Source organism: Schistocerca americana, chromosome X (genome assembly GCF_021461395.2).
Source record: "Schistocerca americana isolate TAMUIC-IGC-003095 chromosome X, iqSchAmer2.1, whole genome shotgun sequence".
NCBI classification, from domain to species: domain Eukaryota; kingdom Metazoa; phylum Arthropoda; class Insecta; order Orthoptera; family Acrididae; genus Schistocerca; species Schistocerca americana.
Genome location: NC_060130.1, coordinates 473,787,732 through 473,804,634, shown reverse-complemented (window position 1 = coordinate 473,804,634; position 16,903 = coordinate 473,787,732). Strand labels below are relative to the sequence as shown.

At 40.3% G+C, this 16,903-nt stretch overlaps 1 protein-coding gene across 1 annotated transcript in view; it reads right to left on the bottom strand.

The window, feature by feature from the left end:
• Positions 1 to 16,903, bottom strand: part of LOC124554842 — a 511,599-nt gene that overhangs the window by 116,336 nt on the left and 378,360 nt on the right. The window contains exons 33-34 of the mRNA XM_047128504.1: positions 7,960 to 8,022; positions 3,257 to 3,319 (exon numbers count right to left, since the gene is read on the bottom strand). Coding sequence (XP_046984460.1) covers positions 3,257 to 3,319; positions 7,960 to 8,022 — 126 coding nt within the window. The remainder of the gene's footprint in view (positions 1 to 3,256; positions 3,320 to 7,959; positions 8,023 to 16,903) is intronic.

Sequence of the window (16,903 nt, the reverse complement as noted above, 5' to 3'; positions counted from 1 at the left end):
GACAAATTACGGTACACAATGTGGAGGGGACTTGCATCCCTTGTTGTTTTTCATGGCTCTATCACGGCACAGGCCTACATTGATGTTTTAAAGCACCTTCTGCATTCCCACTGTTGAAGAGCAATTCGGGGATGGAGATTGCATCTTTCAACACGACTGAGCGCCTATTCATAATGCACAACCTGTGGCACAGTGGTTACAAGACAATAACATACCTGTAATGTACTGGCCTGCACAAAGTCCTGTCCTGAATCCTGTAGAACAACTTTGGGATGTTTCGGGACACCGACTTTGTGCCAGGACTCACCGAGCAACATTAATACCTGTCCTCAATGCAGCACACTTTGAAGAATTGGTTGCCATTTCCCACGAAACCTTCCGGCACATGACTGAACATATGCCTAGGGTGGAAGCTGTCATGAAGGCTAGGAGTGGACCAACACCATATTAAATTCCAGCATTATCGATGAAGTGTGCCAGAAACTTGTGACTCATTTTCAGCCAGGTGTTCAGATACTTCTGTTCACACAGTGTGTATTTCTTGTTAATATAGTTCAGTTCTCAGTAGTCAATGCACAAATGTCATATGCCATGTGTGTTTCTCACTATGACCATAGCAACCATAGCAGAGAACCAAGGACACACTGAGCGTTTAATGATGACATTTTGCACCACTTTCTCCATTCCACCTGTGTTATTCATCATTCATCTGGCAACAATTTATATGATTGCTGGCTAATTGAAGGATGATCCACAGTGCAATCAACAATACACAGAAACAAACCTCTGAATTGGCTAGCTCATAGAGAGGCTGGTCGTCAATGAAGATGTCAATGAGATTTTGTGATATCATACTGACTGTCATCCATGGAGGATCTTTATCTGTGGTGGATTCACCTCCATAGATGGTCGATTCACTTAGTTTTTCAAATTCAGTGGCTAGGAGAGTGGCTGGTACCTCTGACAAAGACAGGACATGGCAACACCATTTTGGAGAACAACTACACAACGGTATGACAATGGCGTTCATTCCATAGTTGACTGTAATCATTTACAGCTTGCTGGCATGAAAAGAACTGTTGTGATGGTTGACATCTGGTGGTGTAACAATTGCCAAACAGTTGCCTTCTTCCCCTGCTACAGTATACACTGTGTCCAGGTGGACTACAGTGGATACAAACTGCCTTGTTTCTCCTGCTCTCCAAATGTCTGTTTCTCAGCGGTGCATTATCCTTGGCAGGAGTAATGGTTGAACCTGCTTTAGTGAGGTGCTGGGTTGTCATGTGTTGGATACAGTATTAGTTCAAGTTGACCAAATCAATTCATGGTGACAAGTTTCACTGGTGGCCGAGACTGGTGCTGAAGACTGAGAAACTTATTCTTTAACACACTGTGTGTGCGTGCGTGCGTGTGTGGATTTCGAGCGGTTCAACGATGCAGTCATCAGCACCCATATGCTGACTATGTGAGACCAAAGGAGCTTCTCCCTTGTGCTCTTGTTTATATCAACACACAGGACTCCTCTGAATGGGGCAATGGAGCAAGTGAGGCAAGGCAGACCATTACTAACAATGACATCTGATATGGGCAGCCACTGAGAGGCAAGTACAGAAAAGAAGATCGGTGGATTATAAAATGAGTAATGGGAGGAGCCAGACATTCTCTAACATACTGAAAGCGGTGACCTAAGAGCTGAGGTAGAGTGAAGACAAAACACAAAATCGTAGAACACATGCCTCATTCAACTCATTATCACCTAAATTTGAGGACAGGTCTGTCACATTTTACATCATCTATCACTTGCTGGCATGTGGTCAGTGTACATGGCCATTACCTCTTGTGTTGTTAGTCTGACATTCCGGCTATCATGAAATGTTTAATCTCTTCTTGCACTACCTGTCACATAAGACAGGCAAGATCGTAGTGGACTTCCACAACTACAACGGGTACCACATTTGGGAGTCAAATCAGATCTCATTCCTCTGACTCTTTTCTCTTCTCTTCCCTCAATCTTCCCTCAATTCTCTGGCACCACTTCATGAATTCTTCTGCTGTTGTGACATCCTTTACCTCAAGAGCTGAACACATTTCATAAAGTATGTGTTTGGTAAGCTCTCTTGTATTCTGATTTAACAATTGGCATTAGGGTCAAACTTCCACTAGGCAAATCTGCTAGTGATTTTCACCAAATGTTTTCTTCAGTTCAGCATGGAACTTATCCCAGCTATCAAGCTTCTCTTCATTGTTCTCAGAACACTGGTGGGCTAATCACTCAAGAAAAAGTACACATTTACCCAACTTATTGTGTCATCCCACATGTAGTACTTGCTAACTTGGTGAGCCCCTTCAAACAATTTGTCAGGCACAGACCGAAAGTTCCAGGAAACATTGATGGATGCCCAACTTCCAGGTTTTTTGGAATCCATTGGTTTCCTGAATAAACAGAACGTCGGAATTATGTACTTCTTATATTCCAGTAATATACATGTTTTGAAGTACTCAACATCTCCACCAAACAATGCCACATCATAACCACAAACAAGTCCATATCAAAAAATTTCATCTTCAGTGACATACAACACCTAACACTAAAATAATTTTTATTGTAGACACCAATGTACAGAGAGAACAGAACTGAACTCTTCGATAGAAACATCAAATATTCCAATCATTACAAACTTAAGAAATGTCAAGTACCTTCCAGAAATGATAAATAATAAATAAGCATTATCTATTGGTGGTCAGTCTGAACACACAACCCAGAGTATGTAAGTCAGTGCCACTAACCTCCGCACAACATTCCATGCTGTTGCTTGAAGCAAAATAATGAGTTAATATTTTAAAAGTTAGAACCATGCGTCACAGTGACAAATAATGAATTAACTTCTATTCTTGATATTCAAATAAATGATCACCATCGACTAGGGGTGGCACCCATGACTACTGCTGAAAATGACCTGGGTCTTACGTTTGATTCAAGCCACTGCTTAAATTATGAATTAAAATCTACAGCAATGGCACCTGAAGAGCTCCAGTGTAGGGGTCACCATCATTCTGTCAAAAGCGTTACAAGAAAGGACACTACAGCGGATGGAGTTTCAAGATATCCATTTGCATTTTGTGTCGGAAAGTGGCACATCAGTGACATGTGGAGTATTTACATACATAGATATGTATTCAAGCATGTAATTCAAATGAAGAAATAACTATCAGTTAACAGTATCTGAACTACTGATTCGACAATTGCAATACTTACAGCACTACTGTCTTCCTTTGAAGGTTGAGGGCTATCCGGTAATCTTGTCTCAAGAACTGGCTCCTGTAATCAGAGCAATTGCCTTTTCAGGTAAGTGTTATACATAATTAAAACAAAACAAATAATGTTAAAAATTGTAGAGAGATAAATAGCCTGGCCAAATAGTTAAAACCTACGAGTGTTACTTTCTGCAACAACTTTCTCTAGCATCGGTAGCAAGAATTATGTCCCCCGAAGAGAAGTACTCGACAGCTTTAACAACTTTTCTAACTACTGAAATAATCCACATATGGTGGTGAGATGTTCACACCACTCTTTCACATAAATTGCTGAAGTTCATGACAGAAAAATAAAAGATAAAATCACTGTAATGGCACAATAACTTCAGAGAAAAACTTCAAGCCACTCGGATACCTAAAGGTTCGCCCTTCTTTCATCTCAATATATGAGTGTAATGTGCAAATTTACAAGTATAAACTATATTCACAGTACACTAAGGTGCCTGACATGTCATTGCCTAGTGTATTTAAAAATTGGCTACAGGCAATTGAAGGAAGGAAGACCTGTATTTAATATCCCATCAATAACATCTTCATCAGAAACACAGCACAAACACACTTACAAAAAGGCAAAGACATAAATAATGAAGATATCTCTGAAATTTGTTCTTAGTACTTTCTACCGAATTATGTAAAATTCATTTTTAAGACTCTTTCTTTTATTTGCCATGCTGCCTTAATATTTTATTATTTAACTCTAAACTTGGTAGCTGAAAATTCTCACATAACTTTTTATTTTACACATTACATCAATTTTCTAAACAAACTCTCAAGATTTCTGGCCTGAAGCATTCTCTTGGCTGTACAAACAAAGGCTGCTAATAATTACACTTCATATTTGAAGCCAGTGCAGACATAACACTCTTTACCATATGGGTACCCAACTTTATAAGAATGATGTGCAGACTGTGTGCTGCCGGATTTGGCTGGTTAGTAAATAAAGATGCCCTTGTTCATGGCAGCAACAAATTCAGGGCAGTCCTTTGGTTTGAGATTAGTTCATCTCAGACTTGGAGGAGAATACTCTGGAAGCATAAGCTGTCACCTATTCGGCACCTTTCTGAACAGGTACTAGAAATTTACCTAACCCATCAATGCTAGTGTTGGTGTGAAGTTCTGGATATTCCTATCAGAAAAAGCTATGACTGAAGGTGACGTACATGCCTCCTTAAGGACAAGAAAAGATCTTCTTGCACCTCATTCTAGGAAAATTCTGCATCTCCCTACAGCAGTTCACGCAATGGGCATCCCTTGTTGCAGAAGTCCTTTCTGAATCACTGGTAGGGTCAGCACATCCTGAAGGAACTTCTCCCACCACAGTCATGTTGAGAAGATGGAAAATCTGTGCCTGCGTTTATTTTCTTTGGATCAGGATGGACTCCAATGCCATTAACTAAATGCCTCAACATTTTAACAGATTCAGGGGAAGACGTTCAGTATGAACATACTTCACCACAGTTCTGAGGTGGCTCACATGTTCTTGAAATGTCTTCCAGAGAGCAAAATCATATTGTACATATAAGGTGTTGAAACAAGCTGTCCATCATATGTTCAATTGTGGCTAGAGGATTATACAGACCAAAATACACAACTCTGAGCTCATACAGACCATCAGGAATTATGAGGGCAATCTTTCTCCAATCAGCCTTGTCAGCCTCAGATTCCCAATAGCCTGTCTATATGTGATAGTTAAGAAAAACTTTGCTACTTTTCAGCAATCTAGGCTGTCATCAATGGCTGGAATGGACAGCTGTATTTCTTCTTGATATAGTTCAATGGTTAGTACACAATGCAGGAACACCACGTGTCATGTGTATTTTTCACTATTCACATGGGAGAGAACCAAGGACTCTCTGAAGGTTTAGTGATAAAATGTTGCAGTAACTTCTCCACTCCAGCTGCGTTATCTGTCATTCAATTGGCGACACACTATATGACTGCTGGCTAAGTGAAGGACGAGTCCCAGTCTTAAAATGGTGTTTTACCATTAGCACATTATGTCTGTCTGTTTTCCACTCCGGAATTGAAAGCACTCGAAAACTAACACAAAACTATTATCACTCGCTGACACGGTTCTTTCCTCAGGCCAGATCCCATAGGTAATTCGGCAGTAGCTTCCTCCCCTGCATTGTCCAGAGTCGTAGAACAGCATGACTCTTTTCATCAATGGCACTCAGCTGCCCACCTGGGACAGCTTTGGCTGCTCTTGTTAGGGATGAGTTGTGGCAATTTATCACAGTTAGTGAGACTAAGTTCTCGTTGAACACCTGCAGTGCTTATGATCATCACTATCATGTAGATTCCTTTTATGGGCCTGAGTACCTTTTTGCAATTGGCTAAAGCTTCACAGTAAAAGTGAGTATCTAGCCTGGTGACTGGAACTCTTGTTGTTGATCATTGTGGGATAAAAATGCATCAACAACACACATCCACAGCAATGTTTATTATGTACTTGCTGGAATGGCTTCGTGATGCCTGCAAGAAGTACCATCCAAGAATGATATTATGACTACATTCTGTTGGCACAACAAATGTGAAGGACTGTGTTCCGATAGTGATAGTTATTCTTGCAAATCATGTTTCTCTTGGCTGAGGATATTTCCCATTTACAAGTATCAACACAATTGTAATCATATCACATAATACAACTTCTTTAGCTGGCAATGAGAAGCATTCAACATTACAGAGAAACAAACCTCTGAGTTGCCTAGCTCCTAGACGGGTTGGCTGTCAATGATGACTTCCATCACATTTCCTGACATCTTAATGACTGTCACACATGGAGGGTTCCCTCTTATGGTGGATTCACCTACACAGATGCTCGTTTCAATTAGTTTTCCTGAATTCAGGGACTAGGTGAGTGGCTGGTACCACTCTACGACAATGGGGAGTGGCTATGGAATGTTGGGGAACAATCTCAGCCAAGATATTATAATGGGATTTGTCCCACTGTTCACTATAATCACCTACAGCTTAATGATGTGAATAGAACTGTTGTGATGGTTGATAGCTGGTGGTGTAATAGATGTTGAATACATCTTTAGGAGATGGTTGTACTTGCTTTGGGCAGGTGTTGGGTTGTCATGTGATGGTTATGGTTTAAGTTTAAGTTGGCCAAGTGAATTTTTACTGACATGTTTGACTGGTGGCACAGATTGGTGCTAAAAATTGATAAACTTCTGCTTTAAAATACTCTACATCGGCCTCACATGGGGTCAGGGTACATGGCTGCTACCTCTTGTGTACGTAGTTTCACAGTTCTGGCTGTCATAAAATGCTGAATCCACACTCTCACTACCGAGTATATGTGAGAGGCAAGATCATGGGGGTCTTCCACAGATGCAACAGTTACCACATTTGCGAGTCAAGACATAACTCATTCGTCTGACTCTTTTCTCTGCATTCCCTCATTTCTCTAACACCACTTCATAAACTCTTCTGTTGTTATCACATCCTTTACCACACGAACAGCACACCTTCTGCAAAGTGTGAGGTTTTGTCAGCTTCTTTTATATTCAGATTTACAATGTGGCATAGGGCCATAATATTCTGTAACACTGTCCCTTCTGCATGCCAGTGCCACCTGCTTTGCAATAGTTCTCCCACTAGGTAGAGTTGCTGGTAATTGTCACCAACTGTTTTCTTTGGTTTGGCACGGCCTTTATCCCAACTATCACACTCCTCTTCATTCTTCTTGGGACTCTGGTGGACTGAGAACTCAAGTAAAAGTACACATTTGCCAAGCTCATCGTGTCATCCTACATGTTGTATTTGCAGACTTAGTCATGCCCTGACCAGAAATCCAGAAAACATTGTTGGCTGCCTGACTTCCTGTTCTTTTTGAATTGATTGGTTTCCTGAATATATAGACCATGGGAATAATGTACTGCTTACATTCTGGTGATGCACATATTTTGAAGTAATCAACATCTCCACCAAACAATGTCACACTGCCCAAATTCAAAAGTTGCATCTTCAGTAAAATGTAACACTTAGCACTGACAGCATTTTTATTGTATACTCCAATGTACAGAGAGAACAGAAGTGAACTCTTTCATAGAAACACCAAATATTCCAATATATGCAAACATTACAAACATAAGAAATTTCAAGAACCTTCCAGAAATGATAAATAACAAATGAGGATTAACTATTGGCGATCAATTTGAATTGACAACTCAGAGCAGGCAAATCAGTGCTCCTAACCTCTACACAACACCACATGCCATATAGCTTGAAGCAAAATAAACAGTTAATCTTTTAAACGTTAGAAGAAAGTGTCACAGCGACTGATACTGAATTAACTTCTATTCTTGATATTCATATAAATGATCACCATGGTCTAGGATTGATGTCTATGAATACTGCAGAAAATTTCCTGGGTCTTATGTCTGATACAAGCCACTGCTCAAAAACCAGCAGCAAAAGCTGCTGAAGAACTCCAGTATAAGGGTCACCATTATTCTGTGAACAACCTTGTCAGAAAGGACGGTATTGTGGATGTATGTTCAGGATACCCCTTTTCACTTTGTGTTGGAAAGTGCCACATCAGTGGCATGTGGAGATTGTATATGTAATGCAGATGTAGAAATAACAATTAGTTAACAGTTTCTGAACTACTGAATTGGCAATTGCATTACTTACAGCACTACTGTCTTCATTTGAAGGTTGAGGCCTATCCGGTAGTCTTGTCACAAGAACTGACTCCTGTAATCAGAGTAGTATAGGGGGTATTTCAGACAAGTAGTGAAGGAAGTACTCACAATACAGCATAAAAGTAACAATTTTGAGATGATAAATTACCTTTTCAGGTTAGAGTAATGCATAATTAAAACAAAACAAAAAAGCTTAAAACTACAGAAAGATAAATAGATGGGCCAAAGTTAAGACCCACAGATGTTATTTTCTGCAACAACTTTCTCTATCATCAGTAGCAAAACTTGTCCCCCGAAGGGAAGTACTCGACAGTCTTAACAATCTTTCTAACTACTGAACATAATCCACATGTGATGCTGAGTGTTCACACCACTCACTCACATTAAATTATTTGTGTTCACAAAATAAAAATGAAAGATAAAATCATTGTAATGGCACAAAAACTTCAGAGGCTAACTTCAAGCTACAAAGACTCGGACAGGCTCTCTGTTCTCTCATCTCAATATACACTTTACCACAGTTCTCAGGTGGCTTGGATGTTCTTCAATTGTCTTCCAAAAATGACAGTATCATCCAGACAGCACAAATATGTTGTCCATATAGGGTAATGAAGAAGGTTGTCCATTATATATTCAAATGTGGCTGCTGCATTATTAAGTCCAAAAGGAATAACTTTGAACTCGTAGAAACTGTCAGGAGTTTTGATGGAAATCTTTCTCAAGACAGCCTGAACAACCTCAGTTTTCCAATAGCCTGTCTACATGTCCTTAGTTCAGAAATACTTTGCTCCTTTCTAGCAATCTGGATTGCCATCAACAACTGGCAATCGAAATTTACACTATGTGATCAATAGTATCTAGACACCACCAAAAACATACGTGTTACATGTTAAGAGCATTGTGCTGCCGCCTACTGCCAGGTACTCCACATCAGTGACCTCAGTAGTCATTAAACATCATGAGAGAGCAGAATGGGGCACTCCATGGAACTCATGGACTCCAAATATGGTAGGGTGATTGGGTGTCACTTGTGTCATATGTCTGTACTTGAGATTTCCACACTCCTAAATATCCCCAGGTCCACTGTTTCCGCTGTGATAGTGAAGTGGAAACATGTAGGAACATGTACAGCACAAAAATGTACAGGTTGAACTCATGTGTTGACTGACAGGGACTGCAGACAGCTGAAGAGAGTCGAGTACTATGAAACTTAGGCGGGAGGTGAGAAAACTTCGATTTTGTGGTTGAGCGCCTGCTCATAAGCCACACATAATGTCCGTAAATGCCAGACAACTCCTCGCTTGGTGTAAGGAGCGTAAACATTTGATGATTGAATAGTGAAATATTACTGAGTGGAGTGACAAATTACGGTACACAATGTGGCTATCCGATGGTAGAGTGTGGGTATGGCGAATGCCACTGTGTGTAGAGCCAACAGTAAAATTCGGAGGTGGTGGTATTATGGTATGGATGTGTTTTTTATGGAGGGGGCTTGCATCCCTTGTTGTTTTTCATGGCACGGTCACAGCACAGGCCTACATTGATGTTTTAAAGCACCTTCTGCATTCCCTCTGTTGAAGAGCAATTCGGGGATGGAGATTGCATCTTTCAACACGACTAAGCGCCTACTCATAATGCACAACCTGTGGCACAGTGGTTACAAGACAGTAACATACCTGTAATGTATTCGCCTGCACAGAGTCCTAACCTGAATCCTATAGAACACCTTTGGGATGTTTTGGAACACCGACTTTGTGCCAGGCTTCACTGAGCAACATTAATACCTCTCCTCAGTGCAGCACACTTTGAAGAATGGGTTGCCATTTCCCACGAAACCTTCCAGCACATTTTTGAACATATGCCTGTGGTGGAAGCTGTCACCAAGGCTAGGGGTGGGCTAACACCATATTGAATTCCAGCATTATCGATGGAGTGTGCCAGAAACTTTTAACTCATTTTCAGCCATGTGTTCAGATACTTGTGATCACATAGTGTGTATTTCTTGTTTATATAGTTCAGTTCCCAACAGTCAATGCACATATATCATATGCCATGTGTGTTTCTCACTAGGACCATAGCAACCATAGCTGAGAACCAAGGACACACTGAGCGTTTAATGATGACATCTTGCACCACTTTCTCCACTCCACTTGGGTTATTCATCATTCATCCATTGTTTTGGGGAAGGAGACCAGACAGCGAGGTCATCGGTCTCATCAGGATGGGCAAGGAAGTCGGCCGTGCCCTTTCAAAGGAACCATCCCGGCTTTTGCCTGGAGCAATTTAGGGAAATCACGGAAAACCTAAATCAGGATGGCCGGATGCGGGATTGAACCGTCGTCCTCCCGAATGCGAGTCCAGTGTCTAACCACTGAGTCATTCATCTGTTAACCATCTATATGAGTGCTGGCTAATTGAAGGATGATCTGCAGTGCATTCAACATTACACAGAAACAAACCTCTGAATTAGCTAGCTCCTAGACAGGCTGGCCGTCGATGAAGATTTCAATGAGATTTTGTGATATATTAGTGACTGTCATCCATGGAGGATCTCTATCTGTGGCAGATTCACTTCCATAGATAGTCGATTCACATAGTTTTTTTCAAATTCAGTGGCTAGGAGAGTGGCTTGTACCTCTGACAATGACAGGACATGGCAACACCATTTTGGAGAACAACTTCACACAGGGTATGACAATGGCCTTCATCCCATAGTGGACTATAACCATCTACAACTTGCTGGCATGAAAAGAACTGTTGTGATGGTTGACATCTGGTGGTGTAACAATTGCCAAACACTTGCCTTCTTCCCCTGCAACAATATACACTGTGTCCAGGTGGACTACAGTGATAAAAAATGCCTACTTTCCCCTGCTCTCCAAACGTCTGTTGCTCAGCGGTGCATTATCCTTGGCAGGAGGAATGGTTGAACCTGCTTTGGTGAGGTGCTGGGTTGTCATGTGATGGCTACAGTATTAGTTCAAGTTGACCAAATCAATTCATGCTGACAAGTTTCACTGGTGGCCGAGACTGGTGCTGAAGACTGATATACTACTTCTTTAACACACTGTGTGAGTGTGTGTGTGTGTGTGTGTGTGTGTGTGTGTGTGTGTGTGAGTGCGCGCGCTCGCGCATTAGAAGTGGTTCAACGATGTAGTCATCAGCACCCATACGCTGACTATGTGAGACCAATGGGGCTTCTCCCTTGTGCTCTTGTTTACATCAACACACACGACTCCTCTGTATGGGGCAATGGAGCAAGTGAGGCAAGGCAGACCATTACTAACAATGACATCTGATATGGACAGCCACTAAGAGGCAAGTCCAGAAAAGAAGATCGGTGGATTAAAAAAGCAGTAATGGGAGGAGCCAGACATTCTCTAACAGGGTGTATACATGGACAAGGAAAAAAAATTCCCAGATTTTTCCCGGAATTCCTGGTTAAAAATACACTTTCTCCCGGGTGACAGTATATTTTCCCTTATCAATCCTTTGAATGGTTATGGCTTTATACACGGGCGTACAATTTCCCAGCACTTTAGAAAATGAAACTCAGGGAAAAAGACACGTTTTAGAAATATTTTTGATGTGCAGCAACATGTACGCTGCGTATTTTCGTATTACGAAAGTATACATTGGAATTCCATCAGACTCCGCATGTTACTTTCCGAATCATTGAGATCAAGATTTCAATGCGCTTTTGTAAGCCGTTCGGAGCTTATGTCACATGATCTCGCCAGCCGATGACAGCAGATATTCAGAGCATAGGACACGTGATGTAGTCAGCCAACAGCAACATCACTATTAAGTAGCACAAACACACAAACGGGCAAAGTTAATAGTTTGAATTAATCTACATAGTGTTGCTACAAGAAAAGCAATGCTTTAACATATAATAATATTGGTCTGTAAGGTCAATACGCTGCAAGAGAAGCTAAGCTTTCGCATATACTGTTGATCTTTTTTGCGCATGTTACACTTTAAGATACATCACACAAATTTTGAATAATGACATAAATGTCTAAACTTCAGGGTTCGAAATTCTTCTAAATGGCTCATCATCAAAGAGTTGATTTTTAAATGAGAGTCAAATGCTCTGTGATTTAATAAATTCATGGCACATCCTTGCACATAGTTCAACTTACGTAAAAGGATATTTACTTTGAAAGTAATGCTTTTCAAACCACTATTCACAATATTTTCCCGCGACCTGTTAGAAATAGGTTTGTTTCAGCAGTTGCCAGGGAGCGCAGATAACAGGCGACACCGCGCTTGGGTAGCTATCATGACGTAGGAAGCCCGTATGTACTTACGTGTAAAACATTGAAAGATCATACATTATGTCATAAAAGAAACAAGATATCAGAGAATACTGCAAGAGCATCCGAATTTCGTGCACATTTAAAGTGCATACTTAAAGTGCACATTCGTATGTCCAGATTCCCAACGAAGTAGACCTCAACCTGATATTAAGCTTTTCAGTGTGGTTTTCGGGATGTAAATTTTCTTGGAGCACAAGTACTGTATTATATCATGTTTGGTTCTTCATTATGGCATAATGCCTTATGTGCTAGAAAATGAAAACGTGCACTTGAAATGCAGCGAACAATTGAAACTAGCCAGTACTGTGACATTAAACATTTCATTTCAAATACATTGACTGCCTCTGCAGAAAAGGTTAACAAAAGTCGAGTTTTTTTAGCAAACAGACAAAAATACCTTCATTGTTCCGCAAGGTGATTAGACTGTCAGAAAGGTGGAAATGACATCAAATCTAAAACTAACGACATAAAATGGTTCAAATGGCTCTGAGCACTATGGGACTTAACATCTGTGGTCATCAGTCCTCTCAAACTTAGAGCTACTTAAACCTAACTAACCTAAGGACATCACGCACATCCATGCCCGAGGCAGGATTCGAACCTGCGACTGTAGCGGTCACGCGGTTCCAGACTGAAGCGCCTATAACCGCACGGCCACACCGGCCAGCAACTAATGACATATTTTAGCCTTCCGTAATTATGTGAATGTGTTTTAATTCACTTGATAGCTCCTGACCACATATATCTGTTTTTTTCATTTGACGTGAGAGTAAACGAAGGGGAAACAGCATAATCATTAAATGTAAACACGGGTCACGTGGAGTCTACCCATTATAACTCAGACTGCTCTGCGCATCAGCCCCGGATCTATGATATTTGCGAACCGGGTTAACACTAAAAAAAAAATCGAATTTTCAAAATATGTTCATTTTGTAGCGTACATCTTTCGGAAAAGTCTGAAACATAAAACATATGTATTCGAGGAAATGTAAGACATATTATTTGGTCTTAAGTATGCCAAAGTGCAGTGCCACGCCTCTTCATAAAGCATATTTCTACCGCACTTCCAAACTATATTTAGGAGAGTGGAAATTGAAATGTCCTGTGGTGCCTCTCCTACTCCCAGTCGGCCGGTTTGACAGCCAGCCCCTCTTAAAAAAAATCTCGAAATTAATAACGGATGGGATTATTTGTAATCGAGAGAACAAGAGCTCTTCAGAAAACCTGAACTTTTTATTGCCTATTAGTTAATAACTTGCTGTTTTGTGTGACATAAAATTATATATAGGATATATAAAACCAATACTGACAAGAGATAAGCAAGAAATTACACATTTCTTCAAACCTTTTTTTCCTCTCTAATCTTGCTGCAACTTTTCATGGCATGCTTTCCTTTCTGCGAAAGTATCTATTACGTCATCGCCAGCTAATGTGGCCGAGCGGTTCTACGCACTTGTCTGGAACTGCGCGACCGCTATGGTCGCAGGTTCGAATCCTGCCTCGGGCATGAATGTGTGTGACGTCCTTAGGTTGGTTAGGTTTAAGTAGCTCTAAGTTCGAGGGGACTGATGACCTCAGATGTTAAGTCCCATAGTGCTCAGAGCCATTTGAACCACTTTTTTATTATGTCATCAAAGTTCGTCAAACGTTTTGCTACATGAAAAATCGAAATGTCGTTATCTAATACTGAAAAAGCCTTAATACAAATAATACCCAAGACTGGTGTGGTTTCTCGATTTTATTACATCTATTTTGTCACTGTCTGTAGATAAAACAAAATAGGCCTTTTGTAACACACCAAATAAACAAGACTGTTTTGGCACAAATGGCCATTCACGAAGTATCAATATCAAATGCCTATTAGGCCTCCTACAAGCAAAAAGCTTTATGTTACGAAATAGTTTCACATTTTATTCATACGCACCAGCTTCTCAAGCATGAGTTCGAAAAGTAGTGTTACGAAATTTTTATATAAATTTGGAATCGTCTTATTCTTCCATAATTTGTGTGATGTCCCCTTTTCTTCTCCGTCCTCATTCTAACAAACAATCTGTCATCACCAATTCTGTAGCTATTCCTGCCATTGTCAAAATTTGTTCTCCAATTAACTTAACTAACCCTGCCAGAATCACAGGTTTAGTTATCCCACGATTATTTTCCAGTTAGGCATTATTACGTGTTCGAACAACATGTTTTCCGCATTACTTCCAGAATAGAACTTAAGCGGCTGCTAGCCAGGGACTGTACAACTGGTCCTTACTAGTGTAGCGATCTGGCCAAAACTTTTCTGTCAAAACTTCATTTTCTTGGATACACCGAGAAGATAATATGTAATCTTTCTCACCTGTTATTCCTGTCAGTCGTTTATTTCCATTCTGGTAGTCTGAATCTACGGATTTCGCTACTAATTATAAACAATGCTGATCATTCGCAAGCCCAATCAACCACATAATCAGACAGTGATTGGCATTCATCCATTCGGCTTTACTCCCTCAGCTCGTATAGCCCCGTCAACTTTTCTCTGCGGAAAGTTTATTTCTTACGCGACAAGGATTCTCCTGACAGAGACATCACATACACTATGCATGGATTCAAAAGTCAACTTATGATTCATTCAGAAATCAAAATGTGTTCAAAAATGTTCAAAAACCAACAGGGAAGTATTTCAAAATCATATGAATAATCGATAGACAAACGTGCGCTGGATGCTAGGCGCTTTGTGAAACAAGGTTTCTTCCTCAAGAATATGAATTTGGCAATCGCTTTTCCCGGTAGCATCTAGCTGCTTGCTGCGACTGCTTGCACAGCCACATTCCTGTAGCCAGCAGTTGGAGAATCTACTACTCAAACGTGACTCAACTGCGCATGTGCATGAGCCTGCGCATAACTGCTAAAACAAATCTAAGGTAAACAGTTGCTCATTTTAAGCAACTTCTTGTTACGAAGCATTGAATATCTTCCTGAAGCCTTTGAAACATTTTCAATTGGCAGACGCTTGCATAAACACTGTGTGTCGTCGTCGTATATGACACATTTCCTTTGCAATTTAAGTTATTTTCGTTTTTTTCTCTCGTTTACGTTTTGTTGTTGAAGTATTATTCTGCCGTAATGGGATACAGTAATATCCTTTGTTAGAGTATCGGTTCTTACCAGTCAAAATTACAAAAAATTAACTGAAAACTAAAACAATGAAAAATTCCCAGAATTCTGAAAATATCCCGGGATTTTTTCCGGTTTTCTCCCGCATGACAAAATTCCCGGGTTTTTCCCGGATCTCCCGGTTGTCCCGGGTCGTATACACCCTGTCTAACATACTGAAAGCGATGACCTAAGAGCTGAAGTAGATGTAAAGGCAAAACACAAAATCGTAAAACACGTGACACATTCAACTCCTTATCACCTAAATTTGAGGACACGTCTGTCACATTTTACATAATCTACCACTTGCTGGCATGTGGTCAGTGTACATGGCCTTTACCTCTTGTGTTCTTAGTCTGACATTCTGGCTATCATGATATGTTTAATCTCATATTGCACTACCTGTCATATAAGACAGGCAAGATCATAGTGGTCTTCCACAACTACAATGGGTACGACATTTGGGAGTCAAATCAGATCTCATTCCTCTGACTCTTTTCTCTTCTCTTCCCTCAATTCTCTGGCGCCACTTCATGAATTTTTCTGCTGTTGTGACATCCTTTACCACAAGAGTTGAACATATTTCATAAAGTATGTGTTTTATAAGCTGTCTTGTATTCCGATTTAAGAAGAGGCATTAGGGTCAAACTTCCACTAGGCAAATCTCCTAGTGATTTTCACCACGTTTTCTTCAGTTCAGCATGAAATTTATCCCAGCTATCAAGCTTCTCTTCGTTTTTTCTCATGACACTGGTGGTCTGAGAACTCAAGTAAAAGTACACATTTGCCAAGCTTATCATGTCATCCCACATGTTGTATTTGCTAATTTGGTTAACCCCTTCAAACAATTTGTCAGGCACTGACCAGAAGTTCCAGGAAACATTGATGGATACCCGACTTCCAGCTCTTTTGGAATCCATTGGTTTCCTGAATATACAGACCATGGGAATTATGTACTGCTTATATTCCAGTAATGTACATGTTTTGAAATACTCAACATCTCCACCAAACAATGCCATATCATAACCACAATCAAGTCCAAATCAAAAAGTTTCATTGTCAGTGAAATACTACACCTAACACTAAAATAATTTTTATTGTAGAAACCAATGTACAGAGAGAATAGAACTGAACTCTTTGATAGAAACATCAAATATTCCACAATATGCAAACACTACAAACTTAATAAATGTCAAGTACCTTCCAGAAATGATATATAATAAATAAGCATTATCTATTGGTGGTCAGTCTGAACACAAAACCCAGAGTATGTAAGGCAGTGCCACTAACATCCGCACAACATTCCATGCTGTATTTTGAAGCAAAATAATGAGTTAATATTTTAAAAGTTAGAACCATGTGTCACAGTGACAAATACTGAATTAACTTCTATTCCTGATATTCAAATAAATGATCACCATCGACTAGGGGTGGCACCCATGACTACTGCTGAAAATGTCCTGGGTCTTACGT